Raw genomic sequence first — 26,383 nt, forward strand, 5'->3', positions numbered from 1 at the left:
AGACACATTTTTACCATCACTCCAGAAGAACACACTATTTTGTATATCAGTGGCTTCTGCATTTGTGACTGCAATAAGGACGTCATGAAAGGTCACATTGCGGATCATCTGAATCTCCTCATCTGTGAACAAACTGGAAAACACAATTGTTGTAAGATGACTGACACAAATGTGAATGGCTATCACAGAGTGTAATATGAGATACTGTTTATCACACAGTACTTGGTTTACATCTGGGGTCCTTGAGGGAGTTCCAGGGGGTCCCCAGAAAGGTATTTATACTATTCTGTTCATAGGTTTTACACTCTTCATTGTCAATCTGCCAATCTACAGTATATTACAGCTGTTCTGGAATAACTAAATCTTATCAAATATGGACCCACTGGATAAGATACTATGATAACTACTTCTATTTTTGAATCCTTTAGAGAGCAGCTTACCCATTCTGTTTGTTCTCAAACCAGAAGCGGTCTCCATTTCTCGTGCGCTCAAACTGGTCCAGGATAATGGCAGAAAAAACTGGACCTGGACCATCAACAGACTCCAGCAGTCCTCCAGGGAAGAGCTCCAGTTTTGAGATGTCTCTGTTATACAGTTCAGCAACATCACTGAGCAACTGTTGGAGAAACACAAGATACACATTTTAATTTGCAGGATGGGGGTGGGGTTGCAGTTCATGTCTGAACATTCTTTGCTTTAAAGACATTTTGTTTCTAAGGACTCTAGGTTTTACCTGTGGGTTGGTGCTGTTGAGCTCAGGATTTATGTCTTCAAATGTCTTGACGGGAGGCAAATCCAGAGCTTTTCTGACCTCAGTGTAACTGCGCAGGCCAAAGTCTCTTCCTCTTTGGATGGTTATGGCCACCAGATCTGTCCGGGAGAACCTTAGGGGTCCGTACATGAAGTCTGTAAGGGTGCAAATCAGAACAGAGCAGTGAATATTTTTTCTATTTTATATGAATGATTACTTGACTTTTATGGTACTTGTATTTTCTCTTACTTTGTACAGTTCTGACTCTGACCACAGCACCACAGCAAACTCAGTGTATATGCAAACCCACTTAGTAATAAACTTGTTTCTGATTCTTATTTCTGATACAGGCAGTGAAGAGGAAAGTTTAAACACCTCTCAGGTCCTCCACAACAATATTGTCTTCTCTCTCTGCAATCTGGGACGCCATGCCCATGAGGAGGTCGTCTATATCCTGGCTTGTTTTCACGTTGATGCTCTGGAAACACAATGACAAAAGCATTAATATGTAATGTACTGATTACATAATTACTCCTCTCTCTCATAGGTGGCCATTAAAAATACACAAGCGTGTTATATTCTTAAAGTAGAGACAGTTTAAACAAACATTCATCATCCATCACAGAAAGTATTTGCCAAGTATCCATCTAAAACCTTCCATATTTAACAGAACATAGATATCACTATTGTTTAAAGGGCAAGCACTGACTATAACATTGAAAACCTCTGATTTATCAAAGAGAAATGTATTCAGTTTGTGATTTGATAGACTGTACACTCTCTACAGAAATACATGTAAAGTGATTGGTAATTAAATTAGTGCCGAAATATTTCTACATACGACCTTATTTGTGCTCAGTGACGCACAGCGGTTTACTTTCTTGTACTCTTAAGCCACAAAGAGTCAAGTCCTGGCTGAACTTCACTGCTGTTCTCCTTTTGTACTTTTCCACTGTCTCCATAAATAAACTATTTTTCTAAATGTGACTGCCTGCTCTTATTAAAACAATCATTCTTGCACTAGTTACAAGAAAGGAAACAGAAATGAAAGAACGCTTCAAAGTAAACAGTGGTGGAGTGTGGTGAAGAAAACATTTGTGGTGATAAACACACAAGGACCAGTGTGTAGGATTTAGTGGGATCAAGCAGGGAAGTTGCAGATTGCAATTAACTGAACTATGTGGAGACCTAGGAATAAAATTAAAGCATATTATATTCTATTTCTGCCAATAGTTCCTCCTAAATGTTACACACTGGACTTTTAAATGAGCCCACCAGTCAATAAACTGTAAACTCTCTTATGGAAACAAAGTATGATCAAATTATACCTGACGTTTCCAAAAGCTGTTACAAAGACGCATTGCTGGCGATAAGCTGCCATCTATGTTGACAATCTTCCGAAAATGGCAGGTTCTGTTTCTGTGGGAAAGAGGAGAGCCAGTGTGAAGGCTTTTATTTCTAATACAGTACATAATCTGTTTTAGATAGTATCTGATACTATTCACAGCAGCATGTGATAATACTACATTGAACTAAAGTCCCCATAAACATAGTTAGCCGAAAGAATACCTCATGTAAACACCAGGTGGGGCCATAGTGATGCCAAATCGTATGGCAGCAGCCTGAAACTCAGGAGAGATCCCTGGATCCACAAACTTCTGGTAACCTGTATACAGAGAAATGATGGAAATATAATACAAAACAATAGAAGAAGAATAAAATGAAGCCGAATTAGAAACAATCTTCATGCCATGCAGTTTATCATCATCCAAATGGACAAAGTGAGGCAAATAGAGCAGTATAGTAATGAAAATGAAGAGTGATTGAGGTGACGGGCTCATCTGACCATAGTCCCTTTAACTTTCTTCAGCTGTGGGTGCTTATTCAGCAGAAGTAAAGACACTCAGGGTGATGCTTTGCTGACGGAGCACATATTTGTCAAACACCACCAACGATAGCTCACCTCACCACGGCTTGTGGGCACCAGTGCATTACCTCTCCCCCTCAACTTGTACGCACACGCACTCTGGATGAGTCTTACCTGGATAAGGAGGAAGCTTTTTGTCTCCAAGATATCCAGGCAGCCATTCGTAGAGAGCAATATTCTGTGTGGAAAAATAGGGATAAAAGTTATTGTAGCTTGTTTGAATCCAAACTAAAACTGAACTTATTGCATGAGGTGACAATATATCCTGCAAGTGGAGTTTGAAAAATAGTTTCTATATATAAAAGAAATATAGAAAAAAGTGATTTTATGTTTGTTGCTTGCTTATTTTTGATTTGATATAACCCAAAACCTTTGATTTTAAATAGTTTTGTTAACTAGAAAAAAGTAATTAACAAGTGTGTAATGTTGTTGAAGACAGCTCTTGCAGAGGACAGACTCGACTAATCAAGCAAGTAAGAGATGATGCATCCACCATTAAACTAAAACCATCAATTTCATCCATAAAATCACGACCACCTGGTGTTGATGCAACCTCGTTCTGTCCAGAGTGCAAATTAAATCAGCACCTGTGCAGTGGAGGGATTACTTGGAGACTTTTCCTTCTACCTGGAATGTGGCCACAACGGTCTTCCTGGCGTTTTGAAACAGCTTTTCGTCTGACCACTCTGGGTGTTCCTCATGCAGTTTGGAGGCTACATAATTGTGGTAGCGAAACCAGATAATCCCCTCTGCTGCCGTGAACATGTTCTCATTGGCCCAGGCATTTCCCAATACTAGACAGAGAAAATGGCAAATATTATTGGTAATTCTGCTATTTCGTCATGTGAATCAACATAACAACACACAATTAACAGAGAATGGGCTGTATGTGTAGCGTTTTAATGTGGAAAACTACCCCAAAATTCAGAAATATGGTGCATCTTATCTGTATAGTGTCACATTATAATTGCATTGATTGATGAGTATATCTGACCGCTAATGGAATGATAATTTGGTTGTTTGTTTTTTTGAGGACGTGACAACAGAGCTGAGAAGATCCGTCGCCTCTGCCCCAGATAATAACTACACACCTTTAACAAACCAAGCAACAAAACACTGGTTTCATGACACCTGTATGGCATCCTCTGCGCTATAGAGAGAGGGATTTACTGTGGTGAGTGTGACAATACATTTACACAATAATTAAAGAGTCATAACACACGTCAGGCGGGGCCTCTTTTGACTCAGACTTGCAGGCTGCAACCTTGATGCAAGCCGACGTGGGTGAAATAATATTTGCAAGAAATTCTTGCTGCTTGTTTTCAGCAACTTGCAGTATCGATTGCCACACGCAGAATAAAAACAGATACCAGATTGTTACAATTGAGTTCAGCCAAACGCACTCTAAAACATATATCAGCGTACCTTGAGTGAAATCTATGCATCCAGATGATCATCACAGAGATGTGGAGATTAACTAGTACATGATGCTCAAAACATTGAGAAGTTACATAGCAGCATCAGGTTCCACATACCGCCTTTCACTGATAATTGGTGTTTGAAGGAGGTGAAATGTTCACAGAGCTCATGAATTATTGTGAACAATTGTATAATTCTACTATATATATTTAGTTATATTTAGTTTTTGGGCTTTAAAGTCCATAAAATAAATGCCACTGAGCTCCAGTGTTTTCAGTTGAGACCCAGCCAACATTTCTCCAATAAAGGTGGAACTGTGTCTGTGTTTATAAAATGCTAATGATGATATAACCCTGTCTGGTACGGGACAATAAAATGAATTATTTGTGAATAGTGTTTGATGCAGGTCAGATCTGAAGTATAAAGTATAAAAAAGTCTCACAATGAAGGCCATTGGATCCATGATCTCCTGTGGAAGGGTCAGCGGCGCTCCACATGGAAGTGTGACCTGTTGCCTGATTTGGCATGTTCCACTCAGAGCCTGAAGTCAAGAGCCCTCCGGAGAAACTTCTCAGGGAGTCAGACCAGGACGTGGAGGGGCCGTAGATGGAACTGCCATCCATCCAGGCTGTCACCAAGTTGACCTGTGTGTTGCATATGTTTTTTCTTCAAAATTATTGCACTTCAGGAAAGGGTAATGTATGGTAAGATGACATAATGTTCAGTCCAGAACTGTTCTTAGCTTAATGTTCACATTTAAAGATTGTTTCTGGAGGCTGCAGTTATTTCATGTTGATAAGAGTCGATAATTAGCACCTGTGTGCGAGGGTTACTGGGACTCTGGCCGGATTCTTTGTCCCACGGTCCTCTCTGGAAGGGCAGCAGGACATTCCCGGTGGCAGTAGGGTCAAATACAGGGTCCCCTTTTGGGACTTGGATGTTCATGAACTCAGGTGGACACCCAGGAGTTCTTGAGTCAAATATTTCAAAAGCAACATGATACCCTGAGAAGTAAAAAACATTGAAGTTTTTACTGCAGAAACATTTACCTGAATTTAAGTTTTTTTGTTGTTGCTGCTGTTTTTGGTGCAAATAGCATATTATTGGAATAGTATCAGGCCAATATCAGCAACATCTTTCTCAATATCATCTTTAATGACAACATTAGGCTGCTTCTTATTTCTTGATTCAACTTTCACACAAGCAGCAGTTTAGGTAGCCTACTACTTTAACATATTACACCAGTGTTGCACTTCGGTCATTTAAGGGTGGGGAAAATATCAAGGCGCCACATTGGTACATCCTCAGAACAAAAGTTCAGTTTGGGTAATTTTTTATCTCAGGTTTTCCAACTGAAGAAATATTTTTTGATGCATTGACAGGATGCATTTTATATTTACCAAAGAACAGAGAGAGCACGGTCTGGTTACGTGTTGAGGGCACACCGGAGGGTCCTCCGGCCAACAGGCTGCTCAGTCTGCGGGGGTTTGGCCGCAGCGGCTCCTGGACCGGCTGGTAGACTCCGTCCCAGTAATGCGCGGGCACGAGGCGCACAAGGTGAGAACCTGCGCGGGCACAAACACAGTCCGGTGATCAGGTGTGTTGGCAGGCTGAGCCACTTCTGCTGCTGCTGCTGCACACTTTGGCAACTATGTGACTTACCGACAGCTCCGCGCCTGGGATATCCCAAACTGTTGTACCAGCCGTCAAAGCGAGGAACCTCCCAGGCTATTTCACAGCTTGAACCTGTTCAAGACATCCCCAGCTTTATACACCGTTCCTTACTGTGCATTTCTAACTTTAAGTGAGTTAAATGACTCTGAACATGAAGTACAATTGTTGTCTACTCACGTTCAGTGACACAGAGCACCAAGCCAACCGCTGCACAGATACTCCAAACCCATTTACGCAAATCCATTGATGCGAGAGATGTTCCTCAGCTCAGTCTTCAGCCAAGAGGAGTGAAGCACTTCTGAAAAGACAAGGCGCAGGTAACTGGCGTTTATTAATTACTATTTCTATTGTAATATTGTATTGCATTGCATTTGTTGGTTTAGAGATTACAAAGAAAATCCAGGAAGTCTAATTCTACAGCTGACGCCCTTTGTCTGCTTGAGTTAACAGCAAAACTTTATACAACGTTGGCACTGTTCCTTTTGGTCATGTGCGCAGACTGCATACATCCGAAGGCAATGCCCTGTTTTCATTATCGTTTAATTACTTTATAAGAGAAGATGAATGAGTTGAGTCTTACCTACCTTTAGAGGCTGAAGTGTAGTGCAGAAGTGGTGCAGGAGTGGTGCACAGGTGCAGGGGAGGGATGGTGCAATACTAAAGCCAACATGTGTTGCACAGCTTATCACAAACTGCATGTGACCTGTGTTGCCCAAATGGGAATGGTCATCATCTCTGAATCACACCTCTTTTCCTCAGCTTTCCAGTCAATGCATCCTCCTCCTCATTGACACAAAGGGGACCGGTGGTATAAAAGAAGTGTATGTTCCCTTCAACATTCACACTTCACTCTCTTCTTCTTCACTCCACGTCATTCAACCTTTGGGTAAGAGAGATCTTTTGGATTTTACCTCTTCTCTTTTTTTTTGGGGGGAGAATTTTCTTTACATTTAGGTTCAAATTAATGCATTAAAATCAGCATGGAACCAAGTCAAGAGCACCTATTTACATTAAACTGACTCAAGTGGTCATGTGGATGTATAGAATTGCACACCTTTGTGCATTATACAGACACATTTTATTTATTTGCAGTACAGAGACACAGTGCCAAGGAATGTTAAACGATATAACACGAGTCAGACATGTTTGTGCTTAATCGTGGCATGTTACACGGCAGTAATAATGTCCCATCCCTTATCATCTGTAAGGAACAAGAGCTGCTATCTCTGCATCAGGAGGAAACTGAGAACCCCGCCACTAACACTGTCTTCTCTGTTGCACTGTCTAGTCTCAGCTGCGTCCGTAAGATCAGGAGCTAAGATGACTTTCTACGATGACATTTACCCATTCTACCCTCTACAAAGGACCTCCTTCATCTTCAGTGGCGGCTTGCTCACCATTATTCTGGTCTTCCTTGTGCTAGCAGTCAGTCTTCTTCTCATTCTGCCAGGGATACGAGGGAAGTCGGTGAGTGCAACCCATCCGATAAGCTATTACTCACTGCAGTGGTATCACAAAACCTCAGAACTGTCTTGTATAATTTTGATAATGCTCTTTCTCTTTCTGCCAGAGGCTGTTCTGGATGTTTAGAATAATTATCAGCTTGTTCATAGGTGTGGTGATAGTGGGTGAGTTTTGTTTTCTTATCGTTGAATAAATCACAGATTTTCCATTTCCTGCTCCAGTCATTCACCTTTGTGTCCTTTCTGCGCAGCGCTGAACTTTACTAACGACTGGGCTGAGGCCAGAATGACCACTAATACCACCTACAAGTCTTTCAGCAATGCAGTGGTTAACGCCGAGATCGGTTTGCATGTCGGACTGTATGGCATTAATGTCACACTAAAGGGTGAGTCACTGTTGCTGCTGTTATGTCCAAATGTCATGTGCTCATACTGGCGGTTTTAATGTTGTAAACATGAATTTTAGATGCATCTTTCACAGTGGATTCACATGAATTTGCTCCTCTTTTCTCTTCTAGGGAAACCTGTCGTACAGTTAAATGAGACTATTGACTACAATGAGATGTTCAGCTGGCATGACACTATTGAAGAAGAGTATGAGGAAGCTCTGGAGAAAGGTTTACCCAACCCCATCCTTTACATCGCTGAGAAATTCACCATGAGCAGCCCATGTGGACTCATCTTTCAGTACAGATACTCTGGACGATACGCCTCTGCAACCCTCTGGTAAAACGATAAATAACCTCTTACATTTTGAAGTTGTATTGATGTACAATGGATTTCTGTACATAGTTGTTAAGAATATCGGAAGTTAAAATGGCTGCACTCTTTTACAGGACGGCGTTTTGCTGCTGGTTGCTCGCCAATATCCTCTTCTCCATGCCGGTCATTCTGTACGCCGGCTACATGTTGCTGGCCACCGCTGCCTTTATCTTCTTCTCTATGGCCTCCTTCTCCACCATCATGAACGTGCCACAGTGTGTTTTCTCCATTGGAACGGACTCCTTTGAAACCCAGTACAGCCATTCATTCTGGCTGGCTCTGGCTACAGGTAAAAATAAGAACTTATCTTTAGAACTGCACTTTCATTTCATATGTTTTGTGCTTTAAACTGGCATTCAGAGCCAGCCAGCTAATAAAGGGGAGTGATTTCTACTAACTAAACATGATTTCCAGGTGTGCTGTGTACCATCATTGGGATTCTGGTGGTGATGTTTAACTTTATGATGCCAGAGAAGATGAAAGAGGCTTTCAGTGTTGGTGTCGACAGTTATGAAGATGAGGACGTTTCTTACGGGGAGGGCTACCTGAATACAGTATTCCTTGATGGAGTGACAATTTCACCACTGACATCAACAGTCAAGGCGGTAAGTTGGTGACACTGAGAGGGTAATACAGCACTTTCTTTTGGCAGTCACTGCTGCTTATAAATGGATTAGTCATTCATTTTTAAGCAGCGTCCTTTTATAAATTTGTTGGAAAACCTGACTTTGATATACATTTATTGTTGCAAAACACATATTCAGTTCTACTTTGGGACATTTGAAAAATGAGACTACTGCAGTATTAATAAGAGATGCAAGATTAAAATAAAATGAATCACAGCATGTACATCATGAATCCTGAGTGCTGCACTTTTCTGTTCATATGACACATAAGGAAGTTATTTCTGCCTTTGCAGCTTATTAACTGTGATGATTTTGTTTGTGTGTTTTAGGAACATATATGAAGCTGTCCTGGTTTCCCTCAGGGAGCTTTTCCAGAACAATACTTGAAGATTATTTTTTTTGCTGAATGTGTTACAGATGGAGTGTCCAATTTCACACCTGTTTTAAGTTTATATGTGAGCCTTTTAAGTGTTCTGTGTTATAAATGATTTAACTGTACATAGTTGTATTTTTTAAGTTCATTGTCACTCTGCAGTAGTTGTAAGTACAATATATAAAGTTGTATGGGATCCATACAATGTGTATATACACTGATCAATATGGTTTATAGCTCTGTCATTGTTTAACTATTTCTTCTTTAGAAATGAAAGATGAAACAAACAATTGTTAGTTTGATATCAATTACTTTGATCCTTGATGCAATGCATGCACGCTGCCATGGCAACAACACGGGGTTTAACTTGTGCACAGTTTCTGAGCTGTGTCGTTGGTTGAAGTATCCTTCTTTCACAGCTTCTGAGATCCAAATAAATGTGAAAACATGAGAGAAATAACGAATACCAAACTGCTTGGATAATTGATTTATCTCTAATCCAGGCAAATTAACTTCATGTCTGGTTGTAAGTACTTTTGTTTGCAGTAACACCTTAATAAAATAAAAACAAACAACAGCAAGCATTCAGCCGTGAGATTGTATTCTTACTGTGTTATAACATTACATTCATTCAGTAATGTATATTTTGATACATTCTTGTACTGTACGCTCTGGTAATGATCACCCATACTGTATGTCTTTGAAAAGTAGATGTATCTTTGGCCTTCAGCGTCACCATAATACATATATAGTTTAGTGCCTTTGTACAGCATATTATTATTGTTTTTTAATACTTACTGTAATAGATTATCATGTCAAATTGAGAATTAATCCCTGGTCAGTAATTCCTCATAATAACATGCATATACTGTAGGAGTAATATGGCCTTCCCAACCAAGTCCTTGAGTAATCCAAAGTATTTACAGTAGAAGTACATTTTTAAACTCCATACACATTATAAAAATGACTAAATAAAAAATAAATGTACTAATTTATCTCTTCATAAGAAAATAATCATGACCTTAAAGCTACTTCTCTTCAACACCAGAAACTCACGTACAGTACTACAGACAGGGTATTCACATTGTAAGGCCATTATGACAATGTAATTCAAGATAAAACCTGAAAATGAGAACTGGATGTTCTTTACAGCATTGCAACAAGAGGCCGAAAAAATAAAATGATAGAAAAATAAATTCTCCTCGTCCCACTGAGCCACCTGTCCATCATCTGTCCATCACCTCCTCACAGCCAGACATGCAGAACTACAGTGGGCTGAACCATGCAGGGTCTCTATATGTAGATAGGCGTCTCCTGTCCTGTCAGCAGTCTGAACATCACAGCAGGCATCGTCTTCATGTTGATCTGGCAGAGAGGCAGAGACGAGAGCAGCGGGGACGATTACACTGTCAAGTTAAGAGCCCATTTATAGAGGCACAGTCGTAATTACATCACTTGAATCAGGCCTAATTTACTCCCGTCTGTGCCACCAGAGGGACAGAAGAGACCCTGAATCCATTACTCACAAATAATACACTTTTATGGCTTTAATGGAGATATATACTGGGTGAAATTGGGAGAACACACAAGTACAGACCAAGAATGGTTGATAAAGAAAACTTACCTGATCATTAGCTTAGCTTAGCATAAATACCAGAAACAGGGACAAACAGCTAGCTTGGCTCTGTCCAATGGTAGCAAAAAGAGCTTACCAGCACCCCTAAGTTCAGTAATTAACACGTTGTATCTTGTCAGACTATTTGACCAAATGTCAAACTATTTTGGTGCAGATATGGATATGCAGTAGCACTTAAAAGGAAATACATTTGTTTACTAAAGTCAATCATCCTTTATCTGTTGTGCTACTTACACTAAATTTTATTAGCTTTTGCATAAACATTTATATATTTAACAGTGCCTTTTTTACCAAGGACTTTTATTAATTAAATGTGTGCTGTAAGTGCTGCACGTATCCAATGATCTAAGCCTGAAACCACTCTCCAACGTATGTCTTTAAAAGGCCTGTATGGTACAGTTATTTGTGTGGTGCAGTAATCAGGGAAAATTGCCATCTTGTGGCATGAGGAGTTCTTACCTCACCCACTGAGACAGACAGGGTTTGAACTATCTTCTCGTGTGCCATGGCAACAACACTCTGACCATTTATTTCAATGATTCTGTGTCCAACACGAACACCGCCTCGCTCAGCTATGCCACCTCGCATCAGACTGCAGATCTGAGGATGTGAAAAAGACGCTTTGTGTGTAACTGCACAGTATTTAGCACAACCCTTGCTCATTGCCAACCATTCCTTCTGAGCCTCAATCTAAAGTTTAGTGTCATGCTTCATACTAACAAGGGCTTACTCACAATGCCATTCTGCACACTGAAACCAAGCTGGAACTTGAGATCGGGTCTCTTGATGAGGACAGTGGTAACAGGAGGGCAGCTCACAATACTTAGCTTTACCTTCACTTGATTCTTTAGACCCTGGACGAAACATAAAAACACATTAATGTTTCAGTCATTCTAAAGTATAAGTCTGGTGATATTTTTTATTATTGTCAAGACCGTAACCAACAATGAATGTATCGTATGTACTGTATATGTACAATAAATGTTTATTCCTCTGTGCCATAAAGCTTCATTGCTGTCCAAAAAAAAGCTGCAGTATCTTTAGATCTGATCACACATACATCGCCTTGCTAAATACTTGCTAGTGCACCGAATCCATGACTAAAAATACTAAAATTCACTCCAGTTTGAGTAACGTTTGCTAACAACTAGGGAATGATTTTGCCTTCTTCAGTATGAACCAATTGTTTTGGGGCTAAGGGCCACAGAATGGCTGGGGGAGCAAAAACGTGAGAGAATAATGACAGCTTTATCCTTTGAGGTTTTGAGATTTTATGTGGTGTTCCAGTGTGTTATTGCACAATTGTGAGTATGGAATAACTCACTTAGGATGATGGTTTGATGATCAAATATTTATCAAGTTTCTCTACAAGCCATTTGGAGTCCCAAGTTCAGCTAACCGTGTGGCCAGAAGCCCACAAAGAAATGGAGAAACACTTTTTTGTTGTGAAGTTACAGTGCCAACTACTGAGCCATTATGCCGTTTCCTGATTCACATATTTCCACATATTTCAGTGCCTGATACGCTCTGTACCTTGATGATGCCCTGGCAGGTGGCAAGTGGCAGCCCCACCAGGCTGGTGTCATTGATGGACATGATCTGATCCCCAACACTGAGTTTTCCAGAGCGAGCTGCAGGGCCGCTGTTCAGCATACTGGCCAGGATGACGGTGGGCAGAATGGAGCCCCAACCAGACTCCACGATCACCACACCGAGGCTCTCCCCTTTCTGCTTCTCCACATACAGCTGGAACGCAGGAAAAAGCTTTTATTAATCCTTTTCAAGCACATTTCTGAATTGCCAGACTTTAGAAGATTTTTGAGATTCTGTTAGAGCCATTTATGTTAAAGGGAATCTATCATTCATCATCCACAATTCACCTGCAGCCATATAAAAAATGTCACACCTCTTTACAGTTGTCTGAGTTTGAGAAATGAACGAGGTCATCGTGGTACATTTCCTGGGAGTTGATGATGTCACTGTATTGTTTCTGGCTCAGGTCGGTCGGGTTGATGCCATTGGCTCGCAGGAATTCTCTGTAGGCCACGCTAAAAGCCTGACCGATGGACTGTGCGATGAGCTGTGCCTGTGGGAAGGGGAGCGTTTGGGGAAAACTACTCAGCAGAAAGGCTATCCCAGTTGACAACAGCAAGGAGGTGAGAAAGATCACAACAGTTTAAGTGAGCATGCAACAAATATCTAAAACAAAATTAAAAATGTATGTGCAGTTGAGCAGTAAACACTTACATCCTCTGACTCAAAGACGTAGCAGATCATCCTGTACTGACTCTTCCCTTCACTGGCAGAGTCGGGAGATTCGGAGAAATCCTCTGATGAGGCCTGAGACATGCGCCTCCGTGCCATTAGAACCACAATACTGCCAATGTCGGCGATATAGGAGATGGTACGCAAGGCACTGTCCATCATTGTCTCCTACGTGGAGCAAAAAGAATGACAATCAAGACTCATCATGTCTGAAAATAGATTTGCTACAAAGATTAGACACAGAAAGGAACCTGAATCAACACACAAATATCTCGGAGTTACTAACCTGTGTGTCAGCATTCAGCACTTTGACAGCTTTAGTGGAGATAAACAGGTCCACTTCTGTCATCAATTGAGAGTCTTCATCTTGGCTCTTTGAAATAAATGACATATTGTTTGAATCAAACCTTGTATATTTCTGTAATTTAATCTGACTATGCAACTTTCAGCATGAGCAGGTGAGCAAAAAAGGCATACAACAGCTCCACCATGTGGTAAGAAAATGACTCTACTGCTTGGCTTACCCTTGAATAAGTCAGCTGGCAATACAGGTACGTATACACTTAAAAATTCTATTAATTCATTGAAATACAAAGTAAAAGGCACGTTGGCAGCACAACCCTCTGCCAGTGCTGAACAAGGACCTTGCTGTTATACTCGGAAACATCAATTTCGATTCTTAAACCTGCAAACGCACCCTTAGGATTTGGTACCAAGTCTGTATCTCTGTTAGTTTAATGGCGAAAGCCTAAAAGGCATCTTGTCTAATGGCAAAAATCCCAGATCCAGATCGCAATCAAATTCTAATTAATTTCTCCCAGACACAAGGCCAATCTGTTCTTTGAAATCTGTTCATAGACATAGAAACATAACAGAAAGCATACAGTAACATCTTTGGCAGATTTGAATATTTATAAACCAAACTGCTGCCTTCTTGAAGATGCAGATTACCTTGATACGACTGACGGCTTCATGGGCCTGGGACATGCGTACAGACTTGGAGGGATTTTTATCAGACAACACCTGAGTGCAGCCAAGGTAGTTAGCAGCAAAGATGATCCCATCAATAAGATCTTCTGGCTCGCAGGGACCAGGGACTATGCAGCAAAAAACAAAAGGCTCTCATTGTAAAACATTGTAATGTTCTGCAAAGAATTATGAAAACCAGGAAATGTAAGACAATTTTGAGATAATTACCATCCTCGAAGCTGGGGAAAGCAGCAGCTTCCTGCGTCTTCTTTTTAAAAAAGGTCAACAAGTTCAATTACTTGAATGGAAAACATTTTTATGGTGATAATACTTGAGAAGACACATTAGCCATATTAATTATTAGAACAAACAGTAACAAAAAATGAAATTCTAAGATATAAAAACACAGATTAGTCAGCAAAAAACTACATGTTTGTAAATTAAAAGTGTTTGTATCACATCTGACAGCTGCTGTTGTACAAGTCTTCACCTTATGTGCGTCGCTCTCCTCTGCAGGGACGAGCTCTGGACGCGGAGGCCTCCTCGGCTGCTCTGGCACATCCTCAGGTATCACTGCTGCGCCCGGCTTTTCAACCTGCTGTATACAAACATCTGCTTTAACTTAGGCAAGCCTTGTTTCAAATGCTTCTTGTTGTCCCGTGTAGATGATAACCCCTTGGGGAAAAGGCAACAAAGACCATTTGTGGCAAAGCATGTAATTAAAATCTTACTTAATTCGCTCTAGGATGCAGTGAGGATAGATTGTGCAGAAACATTAACAAACACAAGCCACAGGGGATGAGATCTGACAAAGACTTGCCCTATTTGTATTGGTTACCTGCTGGGGTTTCTCTGGCCGTCTTTGCCTCTCCTCAAGAGGCTCCCTCTGTTGTTCAGTTGTGTGATGAGGAGCCAGGGATGGTTCGATAACCCTGGGTTCGCTCTCCAGGCTGGCAGCAGAAGAGGGACTGGGTCTGGGAACAGGAGGAGTCTCCCGACGAGCCTGCGCCTTCTGGGTGTCAGCAGGCGACTGCGCATGGGAATGACGGGGTGGTGGAGGAGGATGTTGTCTGGAACCAGACCTAGCTTTGGTCCGCACGGCGACTTTTTTGCAGTCCTTTGATGACATCTTTGGACGCTGTTCAGTGCTGTTGGTCGTGCAGCCTTTGATCCCAGAGACAACATGCTCTATGTCCTCACCTGTTCCCCTCCTCCCTCGTCCTTTACCCTGCCTCTCTTTCTCCTTTGATCCCACGTGAGACAACTCACACTTCTTACTGCCTCCTGGGATATTATGATTTCTTGCGACTCGAGTGTCATCTTCTCTTCCCATATCATCACCTCCCTTTCTAATTCGTTCGTTCTCATTGTCCTGATAAATGTTCGTCTGCCTTTGAACACTGTTCTCTGCCTCCTCTAAATCCTCTATAAATTTGGCCCCATCCAGCACCTCCTCTATCTCATCTCCGTCACTGAAGAAGAACCTGTTCTCCTGGCCCTTTTCCACCTCCCTCTCTGCTTCATCCCCAGCAGTCGGTGCACAGTGCGACCTAAAGCGATGGCCCACCTTGTGAGACATAGTGTCTGATTGTGATCCCTCACATATTTCTGTGCTCTGACGAGGCCTGGGAATGAACTGGTCAACAGCACTGCTGTTCTCATTAATATTATCACCTACTGCATGCTTTATATAGCCACCATCCTCAGGACAGTACTGCTTGTAGTACCTTGTGTCCACTACGCCCTCTCTGTTTAAATGCAACACCTCATCATAGTCCTGCTCCACATCAGAGCCCACGTTGTCGTACTCAGAGCAGGTGTCCTCCATGTCCTCAGGACTAGGGTCACAACTCATGTAATAGTGGTTTGCAGGGACAGGAGGAGTCAGCTGGTCATTGTTAGCATTTTTTAAGGAACACGGTGGTTGCTCAGACGCCTCACTCACCAAACCTTGCTGCTCTTTTTGGGTCTGTGAAGTGAATCCTGGACCAGGGCACCTTGGAGGGCTGGGAGCTAATATTTTGGAGATGGTTCCTGGCCTCTTTCCATGAGCCATAACAGGCCCTGTAAGCCCACTACTCTCAACCCTGTGAACAATAAAAGATAAGCAAAATTAGATTTTTGCAATGCTTGTATTATGCTCTCTGTAAATATTCACTTCATATCTTCAACAGCACATTAATACTCTCCACAATGTATTACTATTTTCAGCTACCAGAAAAGGTTTTCTAAGAGAATTTACATGAATCATGTCAGATTTCACTGGAACCAATGAACCGTCACAGGTTATGGCTCTCAGTCTTTTCCATAAATATACAAATTATTTAGCCAATAAGACTCAATATAGCTCTTCCCTCGTTTACTTTGCAAGCTAATATGATACAACCTAACAACACATTCAGAGCATATTTCAAGCACTTCACACTCCATTTAAAGAACATGTGATCAAAGACTATTTACCACACTTACACAAAACAATTCAGAACGAGATCCACTATTATATCGGAGTAAATGTATCTGTTTCACACTTTAAACAACACAGAAACAATTCCTACTTTAAGGATAACCAGTAGCCACTTATTAATCCATTACTTCTACATCATCTAACACCCACAGACGCCATCTCTGTCCTTTTGTCTGTGGTGACTGCTGATGTTGTTTATCTGTCATCTTTCTTTGTTGTGTCTGCTCTAATTTTGTCTTGACGTCCTACAGAGCAGAAAAACTGTTGTCAGTGAGAAAGGCCAGTATCATGTGATGTGTTTCTTATGTGAAATCATTGTTACTAGAGATGTTCCAATACTATTCTTCCTTTCCTGATACTGATTCAAATATCTGGAAATACCAAATACATACATTAATATATATATATATATTATTTTTAACAAGCCTATACTACTAAGCCTGTATCATTGCTATCATTGTTGTATAGCCAGACTCAGGTTTAACCCTCGTGGGAGTAGTGGTAACTGAACACCGCTCGCATCTGTATTTGACAACCTGGGAATGAGAACAGGTTGTGAAATGTGTAGGAGAAACTACAGAGGCTGCAAAAACGGCTCATTCTAAGGCAATGACAACACAATGAATCCTATATTCAGGTGATTATACACAAATGAAAACATACCTATTAATATCATATTCCAATTCTGCCAATAGATCCTCCTAAATGTTACACACTGGACCTTTAAAGGATATCGTCACTTACAGGCTCATCAATGAATTATTTATATAATGTGGTCAGTGTGGGTGCCAGATTTATGACCCATGACTTATGTGCTCTGAGGAAACTGTTTGTGGGAACAGTACATCATTCTCTGAATGGATATGTTCCCTGGATTAAGGCACAACACAACACCTTGTGTATTGGCAACTGAACAGATGCCATAATGAAGCACAGGCACAGCTGGTGGAAAGAACATTTCTCTGCACTCTTCTCTCTCTTTTAGGATTTATTTTATTGTTTTTAAAAGTAAAACAACAACACACTAACTAAACTAGGTAATACAGTACTGTAGAGCTCAATTGATGAAGGAGCTGAACTAGTCGATTTATCATTTAGTAGACTGACCTGCAACAATTCTGATAACCAGTTAGTTTATGTTAGGTTTTATGTTAATTCATTGTTAAGTGTTGTTAATATTACCTTTTTCTTTTCCTTTTTGAAGTTATGTGAAGTGTCTTTGAGTTTCTTGAAAAGCGCTCTATGAATAAAATGTATTATTATTATTATTATGTAAAAAATGCTTCAATTCACTGGTTGTCTTAAAGGTGGATATTTTCCAGTTTTCTAAGACTTCTGTGATGGTCGTTTGATATCTTTGAGTTCTGGACTTCTGGTCTGACAAAAAAAAGCACTTTACAATCCTCACCTCAGGTTCTGGGAAAATATGATTTGCATTTTTAACTATTTTTGACATTCTAGAGACTAAAGAATAAATAAATCAAGAAAAAAAACTGGCAGATTGACTGATAATGAAAACAACAGTTAGTTGCAGCCCTACAAACATAAAACAACATATGGCACCAACAAAAGTATATCATAAAGAGAATTCATCTATTCAACAAAATAATAAATAAATAGAAATTGTACATTGTTGATATAAACTGACTATTTTGTAAGTAAATGAATCTCTATTACGATTTCAACCAAATAACAACCCTGAAATGTGATAATTGTGTTTTCAGTCTGGTCCCAAAGTAATGTGATTAGTACTGAATGTATCAGAGCTATCACAGAGTGAACACAGCGGTCTGATACCCGCCCAGTCTAAACATGTCAACACCCTCATCTAAACATCGAAGCTTGTGGCTGAACTGGAAAATACAACCCGACGGAGCCCAAGCTTTCTGATAATAAACACAATAAATCCAGATGATAATGCAGCTGAGATTATGGCACGATGAGCAGATCACACATCCAATACAGTACAACCGCGGACCTAATCATGACCTCTCCATGGTGCTGAAGCGCTATTTAAAAACAATAAGGTTCATCACAGGCTTGAATTGAGGTTGGGTATTAGGATTGCACGCATTTTGCCCTGCCCTTGACGTATTTGTGGGGGTATTTATAAACCCAGTACGCCGAACTTTTGCCGCAGCTGCAGGAGTGGTTGTTGTGGTTGCTCTGGTTTCCCCACAAGTGGACGCCGCATTCCCATCTGCTTAAATATCGATAAGATAAATCGGATATATGGTTTTCCTGCGCATATACCCACAGCAGGGATGGAGCTGACTCCCCCTCACACACACACATTGGCTGGGTTTCACCATCTGGATACAGTATTATCCTGCTGCTGCAATTCACATCGACCTTGATTTGAAGCATCGAGACTGCACCATGCTGACATCCGGCTTATGGGCTGATGTGGTACCAGAGGAGCACATCCAGCATTGTCTTCAGCCCTGTTTTTGTAGAAGCCGTATAGGCCCCTATCCATCTCTGCAGGATTTTATTGTATTTTATTTTTTTACATCTGTGTTTTAGAAAAATGCGTGTGGCACTTACCAGCATCGGTCCTGTCGGCAGCCCTCCTCGTACAATGACCCGTGTGCTGATCAGATCAGATTGCTCTCCGGAATGGTGATTTTTGAATAAAAGCCGCACAGCAGCCCAGGAACCTGTGTGGATAATACACCCCCCCATCATGTGCCCACCGCTCTGCTCCCCAACAAATAACACCGCGAGAGGCGTGATGAGTAATCATGAGTTACATCATTTGAGTTTACAAATAATATTTATTTCTTATATATTTAACATTTTATCAAGATGTCACTTTAAAGGGGTGATTTGCATATGTTTTAAATTATATTAGCATTTATATTACGACTTACTTTGATAAAGAAAAACATATATACATACATATTACATCTAGAACAAGATAAATATATATATATATATATATATTTTTTTTTTTTAAAAGAAAGCTTTTTACATTAACGTCGATGGAAGATATCGATGTATTTGGGATCGATTAGTACATCCTAAAAGGCGCTCTGCGATCCGCTGGTTAAGCCTGAGAAGCGGGATTGTTATTATCGTTCTGCTACCAAATGAGACCTCAGCCGGTATGTTAGCTCGTGTTTTTACCCATTGACAGCCTTTATATTAATGCTTTTTGTTTGTCTAATGCATGTGCGACGCACCAAACGCTACAAATAGCTAACAACTTCAAATGAAGTGTTTCTCCCTGAGCTAACTTCGCATTTAGATGAGCTAAACAGAGCAAAAACGCATTAAAAATCACCATTCTCCCCAGAGCATGCGACATAAGAAAAAGCCTCTAAAAAAACGTTTTCATATAGCAACACCACTTCCGCTTACATCATGACCGAGAGAGCCAACAAAGACACACTCAAGCGAAGTTTGTCGTTGTCCAAGAGCAAGAAGAAAGACAAAGTCAAAGCTGGGATGTCTGCCAGCGCTGCTGCCACCACAGCTCCAATCACCTCCTTCTTCAGCAGCCAGCCTCCGCCTAAGATAGCCTGCCCCCTGTGTGGCCACTTGGTACCCAGATTCAGGATCAATGAGCACATTGATTTGCAATGTCAGAAGTTTGAGAGAGGAGACAGCAGTGCCACCTCAGCAGGTAATAGTGTTGTACCAAGCAACCAGCTGTCACCCAGAAGGAATCCCCCAAAGACCCCCGAGCTGGATCCAAATAAGGAGGAAGAAGTCAATGAGACCAAGACCAGCCCTTATTTCAAAAATAGTAACTTTCAGCAGGCACCACGAGAGATAAACAGTAAACGCGTGGTCAGGACGATTGACCTGGGAAGTCTCTCCTCCAAGTTGTCTAGGAAATGTCATAAGGTACCAGAGAGGACACAAACGGAGGATAAACAGGCAGCGACGTCTCCCGAAAAGGAGGTGTATTCTGAATCACTCAGCAGCTCACAGAAAGAAAATCTTTTTTTAGAAGACGATAAAGATTGTGCGACAGTCATTGATCTGACAGCCACCAGTGCAGACGCTCCAACAGCAGCGGAAGATCTATCATGTTCAGAAAAAGGACATAAATCTGAACCCAGAGCATCTAAATCAGAGACTGTCCAGAAACTGTTTACTGCAAAGCTCCACACATCTTCCTCCAAACTAACAAAGAGGAAAAAGGAAAAAGCTCCCACTGCTAGGGTGTATGAATTAAGAAAGAAAGCTAAATATGAAGGGAGTGGCAGAGAGCCAGAGGAGGTGTTGTGTAGTGAGAGTATAGCAGAGAAAACTGATACAGACCAGCTTAAAACTGAGGTACTTTCTACCACCACTACTTGTGGCCCTCCTCTGAGTTCAGAGGAAACATATGAGAAGAGGTCTGTAGCGATCAGTAGTGATTCATTGGCAGAGTCCGGTGCTGAGAACGCCACTAGTGACCAGGCTGCAGAGGGCTCGCAGTCCCCATGGCTTCCTTACTACCTCCGTAACTTCCGGACCGTACTACAGGCGGTCCTTGAGAACGAGGACGACAGGGCATTGTTCGACCAGCATGATATGTCACTCGTGCATGCTTTTGAGAAGCTCTCAGGTAAGCTGAAATCACGCAGTGGTTTATCAATAAATGTATTTATTTGATATAAGTAAGGCCTCATCACTCATGTATTTTTCCTCTCAGTCATGGGGCAGAAGCTGTACGTGAGACTGTTTCAGAGGAAACTGAAGTGGCTCCAGGTAAATAAACTGGATTATGAAGAGATCTGCAGCGATCTGGGACCTGTTGCTCAGGAGCTGGTTCAAGGTGGTTTTCTACAGTCAGGTAAATGATCCCTAATATAAACGGACATTTTGGAGAATCTTTAGTAGAGTTGGCAAAAAACCTCTTAATTACTGACATATTTATAATTATGCTGTTGGGGGTTGAGTATTTATTTTCCTCCTGTTGTTTCTTTGTCATAATGACAGATGATTGTGTTGATCAGTTCATGAACACAATAAAATGTTTGCATTAAAGATCCAGTGTGTAACATTTCAGAGATCCTATTGGCAGAAATGGAATTTAATATTCAGAGATGTGTTTTCATTAGAGTATAATGGCCTGAATATAGGAATTGTTGTGTTTTTTGTACCTTAGAATGAGTTGTTCTCTACAGACACTATGTTGAACCACAATGTTTTCAGCTCTACAGTAGCCCAGAAGGACAAACTAAACACTGGCTGCAGTTTGGGGCATTCACATTTTTTTCACAGCCACTGTAGTTTCTCCTTTGTGTTTGGAAGGGGAAGGTGAAGCGAGGGAGTTGCAATCTGCAATTACACTGCTAGGTGCCACTAAAACCTACACATTGGACTACACTGGACCTTTAAAATCTGGCTCAACACTTCTTATCTTATCTTCATGTGACCATGAACTTTTTTGTATTGTATCAATAATTTTTGCCATTTCTGTGTTTTTTTGTTAGATTTTTGTGAAGCGCTTCCTAACATTGTTTTGAAAAGTGCTTTATTAATTAAGTATGTATGCTATTCTTCTGAATAAGTTCTGGTTTTCTCTTGTAAATGCCCTCCTGTGCTGTGTTTTTTTTTTTATGTCAAAGAGAGTGACCTTCAAGAGTTAGGGGAGGCTCTGGATCTCCTTCCCGCTCCTGAACTCAAAGCTCTGGCTAAGACTTTCCATCTGGGAAACTCTGGGACTCAGAAACAGCAGCTAGTGGACGGACTTCTCCGTCTCAGCAGGCAAAAGTCCCTCTTCTCTCTGACTCCTGCTCAAAGCAACATCGGGACTGTCATCCTTAAAAGGTGAGTTGATCAAATAGATTGTGTTCATTTGTAGTGTTAGTATTGCAGTGATGATCTCACCCCTGTTCTCTCTAACCTTAAAGGGCAAAGCAGCTTGCGGGTTCCTGCGTTCGTCTGTGTCGTGGTCCTCGGGCTGTCTTCTCTCGTATCCTTCTACTCTTCTCTCTGACAGACACCATGGATGAGGAGGAGATGGCGGCTGGTGGGCAGAGCCAGCTCTTCACCATCCTGCTGGTCAACTCCGGACGTCTGGCCTTCCCGGACTACACAGTGCAGCGTACAGCCAAGGTGTTCCAGGACAGAGAGGATCTTATCAGGTGAGCGTCTGCCAGAGGAGTCAAATGGAGTTTATTGTATTTTATCTACGCAGGATTGCCAGGAATAATCATGATTCTATCCGTCACACCAGATATGAAGCAGCCATGCGAGCCCTGCAAGAGGTAGTTTCAGCTATGCAGGGAGGTCAGTGGGAAGACGCCATGGAGCTTTACACAGCTGCCAAAAATGCCTGGCAGGAGCTGAGGAAAAACCATGACCTAAGGTAACATTACACGTGCTTCTGTCTAAAACAATGATACACACTCTCTGGATGTTTTTGTAATGTTATCATTGTTTTGTATAGTCACCAGGAGAAGCTGCCTGTGTTCCTGCGCAGCTTCACTACAGGGTGGGCTTACACTCGTATCTTATCACGAGGGGTGGAGATCTTGCAGAGGCTACGTCGCTATGAGGTTTTCTGACGTTACCCACTCACTCAAATTCAAGCTAAAGTTAACAGTATGTCATAGTTAAAGATGTTATGGGTCTTCCTTTGTGTTGCAGGAAGCAATAGAAGAGCTGAGGTCCTTACTGTCGCAGTCTGTTTTCTGTCCTGACAGCCGAGGGCGGTGGTGGGACAGACTGGCACTAAACCTTCACCAGCACCTCAAAAAACCTGAGCAAGTGAGAACCAGCATCTATGGTTCCATTAATCTCTTCAAGACATATTTAATCATTTGCCTCCTTGTGTGACATTGTGCTCAGTAATAGTTGTTTTCATTTGTTTGACAGTGGTCTATTTTCTATTGCTCCTAGGTTATTTGTGCTATCAGAGATGGGCTGTCAGACCCTCTGGTGCGAACTGGACATAAACTCTCTCTTCATCAGAGAGCTGTTCGGATGAAAGAGTCTGCAAGCTTTAAAAAGTACCGCCTGCAACTAAAAGACCTTCCCACTATCCACGTCCAAGATGTAAAACATGTAAGTTTAGCACAATATGTCAGTATTTAGATTCGCAGGAAAAAAACAACTTAATTGTTGGGTGTATGGCAAACATTAGATATAGAATAGATGTTAGAGCCTGGCCAATATTTTTGAATTTTTGAGCTGGAATGAAAATGATTTTGCGGCAATATGACTGTGCAAAGGTACTCAGAAGGCTGCTTTCTTAAGCAAATCAAAGTCAAAGTCAAAGTCAAAGTCAGCTTTATTGTCAATTACTTCACATGCACCAGACATATAAGGTAATCGAGAGGACGTTTCTCACTCTCCCACAATAAAAGCTTTCTGACAGCCTGGAGGATGAAGCTTTTAGTGAGTCAAAATAACTTTATTAAAAAATAATTAAGTTAAATATTCTTTAAAATGTTAAATAATTTAACATATAGGCTACAATGTCAACCAATCCTAGATATGCACACTGAGAAAATAAAAAATAAATAAAAATAAAATAAGTAGCTAAACATCAGTACTGTAAGAACTACAATCCTTTTTTCATCATATACCTGAAAAAAACTGTTTTCATATCGGTGTATATCAGATTACATAGACACAGGTCAATAATATCAGTCGGGCTCTAATAGATATATAATTAACTGTTTGTTCTTGTCCGCAGGTGACCATCCGGGGACAGCTGTTCCCTCATGAAGGGGGTATGGGGAAATCTAAGTTTCTTATACCAGCAAATGGAGAGGGGGGAGAGAGTGCTAATGCTACTGTAATAGGCTCTGTGGAAGAGCTGTCTTTAGCACACTACCGCCAACAAGACTTTGACCAGGGTGAGCAGTCCTGCTTCATTTATTTAAAATATTTCACTATCCTTTCATCACCCTAACGTTGTGTTGCCACTGTTAATGTAACAGGGATCCATGGAGAGGGCTCAACATTCTCAACATTGTTTGCTCTGCTGTTGTGGGACATCATTTTTATGGAGGGTATTCCAGATGTTTTCAGAAATCCGTACCAGGTAATGTTAGCTCTACATCTATAATATTTGTGGGATAACTGTGCATGTATACCAGCTTAACTCATCTTCCTTTCTTATCACAGACATGTCCACTGGATCTTTACACTGACTGTTTCTATGAGAACAGAAAAGAGGCGATCGATTCTCGTGTGCAGTTAATTCACGAGGCATCCGTGGAGACGTTGCATGACATGTTGGAAGATGTCTGGACCTCCCAGGAGGGTAAAGTGTGTTCATTGGTCAGCTGGGAGCGTTTCTCATCCCTTCAACAAGCACAGGTATCTACTGGCACTCTTGTAAATATACACTCAGTGGCCACTTTACTGAGTACACCTGTAAAATCGAATGTAATTCAATACAACAGCTCGGCCACAAATTCAATAAGATTTTCCCACCCCATTTACAGACATGAGGGTGGATAAATGTTATATATATAGTTCAGTCCAGAACACGACCTCTACTAACTATGACCTCAATAATAAACCTGTAGTTACATTAATACCTCTGTATGTGTGTATATCACATCATAAATTACGTCTAGTTAGTACACTGGTAAAGGAAATGCAAATATGCTATGATAGATGACATTACTGTAGGTAATAACATGGTACTAACTTAACCACTTTTATAATCTATTTGCAGTCTCTTGTGTCATGCATGGGTGGAGCTTTCTTAGGAGGGGTAATAGCACGGATGTCAAAAGACTACAGACACTGCCGTGGAGGTTTGCCAGATCTAATAGTGTGGAACACTTCAAACAACAGCTACAAGGTGAAATCACTTCACATCATGGCTCTTTGAATTACATATTTTCTTTTGTGTATAGATTCAGACGCTCTGTGGTAAACTGATTATTTTAAGTCCAAGCACATGGATTATGGCAGCATGCAATGTGACATTGGATGTCTTGTTGTTGTAGCTGGTGGAAGTGAAGGGGCCCAATGACCGGCTGTCCCAGAAGCAACAGATCTGGCTGGATGAGCTACAGAAACTGGGGGCTGATGTGGAGGTGTGTCACGTGGAGGCTACTGGAGCCAGAGGAGTTCGTCTGGAATAAACATACAGCGAAGAACTGATTGATAACACTGCTGCTAACTGTTGTGTGGTCAAAATGGAAACATCAGCTGATAGAATTTCTGAAAAAAAAACAAATGATCTTGGTGCTTTTTCTGATTCTGGTCATCTTGAACAGATGTTGATGTTGAAATCTCAATTTAGTTACCATATATCATAAATTTAATCCTAATCCTTGAGAATAGGGAATGTCATAGCAAGGAGTATATCTTGTGATACGTGGCTTATCATCAGGGAAACCACTACCTTCAATAGGAAGAGGTGCATCATGAGATAAAGATCATCACTGAGAACTGCCAGGACCAGAAATAGCCCGCTTACAGATCATCACAGCTGATGCATGACAGGATCCAACAACCACGCCAAACTGATGGTGTTTCCTTTTCTTTGGCAACACTATGTTCTCAGGATCTTGGGTTGCCAAGCAACGAAAGCTCGCATTTCATTGGCTCTCTACAAATTTGTTATGCAAGTAATTACTGTAATATGCCGATAAATATGTAATTTTGCCACTACTCTTGCAAGGCAAAAACATCAGTTGGGTACCGAGAAATAAAATAATTGGGTTTTTATGTTGCCATTTGTAAAATGTCAGAAAATAGTGAGAATGCCTATCATAGTTTCTTAGACCCTCAAATCATCATCTGATTGCTTGTTTGGTCCGACCAACAGTACAAAACCCAAATTATTCAGCTGTACACGAACCACATACGACAAAGAACGGCAAATCCTCATAATCGAGAAGCTGGAACTTGGCAATAAACTTAACTGATCATTAATTAACTTTCTGTTGATTCAATTAATCAACAAAATGTTTTATTTTTGAGACACATGTAACTGTATTGATGTCTAAAATGTGTCCAACCCTAATGGTAAATGTCCACTGAAAGTATTAAAAGAAAACGTTGGTATCATGTTCCTATTTTTTAACGTGCACGTAATGGTGGAGGGAAAAGAATAAAAATTCCTTGCATGCACACATATCAT

The 26,383-nt window shown here is 41.0% G+C and overlaps 4 protein-coding genes across 6 annotated transcripts in view; 2 read left to right on the forward strand and 2 right to left on the reverse strand.

Annotated features, from left to right (window-relative positions):
- duox (dual oxidase) overlaps positions 1-6,051 on the reverse strand; it is a 13,020-nt gene extending 6,969 nt beyond the window's left edge. Inside the window, exons 1-13 of the mRNA XM_035665323.1 lie at positions 5,949-6,051; positions 5,760-5,843; positions 5,498-5,662; positions 4,914-5,101; positions 4,540-4,741; positions 3,306-3,472; positions 2,793-2,856; positions 2,321-2,417; positions 2,080-2,170; positions 1,127-1,229; positions 734-906; positions 441-616; positions 15-133 (exon numbers count right to left, since the gene is read on the reverse strand). Of these exons, the coding sequence (XP_035521216.1) occupies positions 15-133; positions 441-616; positions 734-906; positions 1,127-1,229; positions 2,080-2,170; positions 2,321-2,417; positions 2,793-2,856; positions 3,306-3,472; positions 4,540-4,741; positions 4,914-5,101; positions 5,498-5,662; positions 5,760-5,843; positions 5,949-6,015 (1,696 nt within the window). The 5' untranslated portion in view covers positions 6,016-6,051. The remainder of the gene's footprint in view (positions 1-14; positions 134-440; positions 617-733; positions 907-1,126; positions 1,230-2,079; positions 2,171-2,320; positions 2,418-2,792; positions 2,857-3,305; positions 3,473-4,539; positions 4,742-4,913; positions 5,102-5,497; positions 5,663-5,759; positions 5,844-5,948) is intronic.
- A 1,016-nt stretch (positions 6,052-7,067) lies between these two features.
- duox2 (dual oxidase 2) lies at positions 7,068-8,963 on the forward strand. Its single transcript, XM_035664853.1, has 7 exons — positions 7,068-7,238; positions 7,342-7,399; positions 7,486-7,620; positions 7,753-7,960; positions 8,071-8,285; positions 8,411-8,601; positions 8,952-8,963. The coding sequence occupies exons 1-7, from the start codon at positions 7,092-7,094 to the stop codon at positions 8,961-8,963; spliced, it is 966 nt and encodes a 321-aa protein (XP_035520746.1). The 5' UTR covers positions 7,068-7,091.
- Positions 8,964-9,278: 315 nt separating this feature from the next.
- apba2a (amyloid beta (A4) precursor protein-binding, family A, member 2a) lies at positions 9,279-22,297 on the reverse strand. Of its 3 annotated transcripts, none has more exons than XM_035664893.1 (12): positions 22,175-22,297; positions 14,704-15,952; positions 14,356-14,463; positions 14,094-14,133; positions 13,848-13,993; positions 13,183-13,269; positions 12,879-13,064; positions 12,538-12,717; positions 12,165-12,377; positions 11,366-11,485; positions 11,091-11,231; positions 9,279-10,360 (listed from the first exon to the last, which is right to left on the reverse strand). In XM_035664893.1, the coding sequence occupies exons 2-12, from the start codon at positions 15,919-15,921 to the stop codon at positions 10,289-10,291; spliced, it is 2,511 nt and encodes an 836-aa protein (XP_035520786.1). In that variant the 5' UTR covers positions 15,922-15,952; positions 22,175-22,297; the 3' UTR covers positions 9,279-10,288. The 3 variants fall into 3 exon arrangements, with proteins under 3 accessions (XP_035520786.1, XP_035520787.1, XP_035520785.1); XM_035664894.1 differs by lacking the exon at positions 22,175-22,297 and adding an exon at positions 18,877-18,992 and having other exon boundaries at positions 14,356-14,460; XM_035664892.1 differs by lacking the exon at positions 22,175-22,297 and adding an exon at positions 18,877-18,992.
- fan1 (FANCD2 and FANCI associated nuclease 1) lies at positions 19,696-26,307 on the forward strand. Its single transcript, XM_035664891.1, has 13 exons — positions 19,696-20,890; positions 20,978-21,118; positions 21,897-22,098; positions 22,182-22,415; positions 22,508-22,639; positions 22,721-22,829; positions 22,921-23,040; positions 23,173-23,337; positions 23,972-24,134; positions 24,219-24,322; positions 24,406-24,600; positions 24,965-25,093; positions 25,242-26,307. The coding sequence occupies exons 1-13, from the start codon at positions 19,696-19,698 to the stop codon at positions 25,377-25,379; spliced, it is 3,027 nt and encodes a 1,008-aa protein (XP_035520784.1). The 3' UTR covers positions 25,380-26,307.
- Positions 26,308-26,383: the final 76 nt, after the last annotated feature.

The sequence above is a fragment of the Morone saxatilis genome, unplaced genomic scaffold, assembly GCF_004916995.1.
Source record: "Morone saxatilis isolate NCDOM2014 unplaced genomic scaffold, NCSU_SB_2.0 Contig2, whole genome shotgun sequence".
In the NCBI taxonomy this organism is placed as follows: domain Eukaryota; kingdom Metazoa; phylum Chordata; class Actinopteri; family Moronidae; genus Morone; species Morone saxatilis.

Coding starts and splice junctions, on each gene's coding strand:
- duox2 (XM_035664853.1), top strand. CDS start 7,092: ATGACTTTCTACGATGACATTTACCCATTCTACCCTCTACAAAGGACC. Junction 7,400..7,485: donor CATAGGTGTGGTGATAGTGG/GTGAGTTTTGTT, acceptor CTTTCTGCGCAG/CGCTGAACTTTACTAACGAC. Junction 7,961..8,070: donor TACGCCTCTGCAACCCTCTG/GTAAAACGATAA, acceptor ACTCTTTTACAG/GACGGCGTTTTGCTGCTGGT.
- apba2a (XM_035664893.1), bottom strand. CDS start 15,921: ATGGCTCATGGAAAGAGGCCAGGAACCATCTCCAAAATATTAGCTCCC. Junction 14,464..14,703: donor GGCCAGAGAAACCCCAGCAG/GTAACCAATACA, acceptor GTTTGTATACAG/CAGGTTGAAAAGCCGGGCGC. Junction 12,378..12,537: donor ACTCAGACAACTGTAAAGAG/GTGTGACATTTT, acceptor CCTGCGTTCCAG/CTGTATGTGGAGAAGCAGAA.
- fan1 (XM_035664891.1), top strand. CDS start 19,696: ATGACCGAGAGAGCCAACAAAGACACACTCAAGCGAAGTTTGTCGTTG. Junction 24,601..24,964: donor CATCCCTTCAACAAGCACAG/GTATCTACTGGC, acceptor ATCTATTTGCAG/TCTCTTGTGTCATGCATGGG. Junction 25,094..25,241: donor CTTCAAACAACAGCTACAAG/GTGAAATCACTT, acceptor TTGTTGTTGTAG/CTGGTGGAAGTGAAGGGGCC.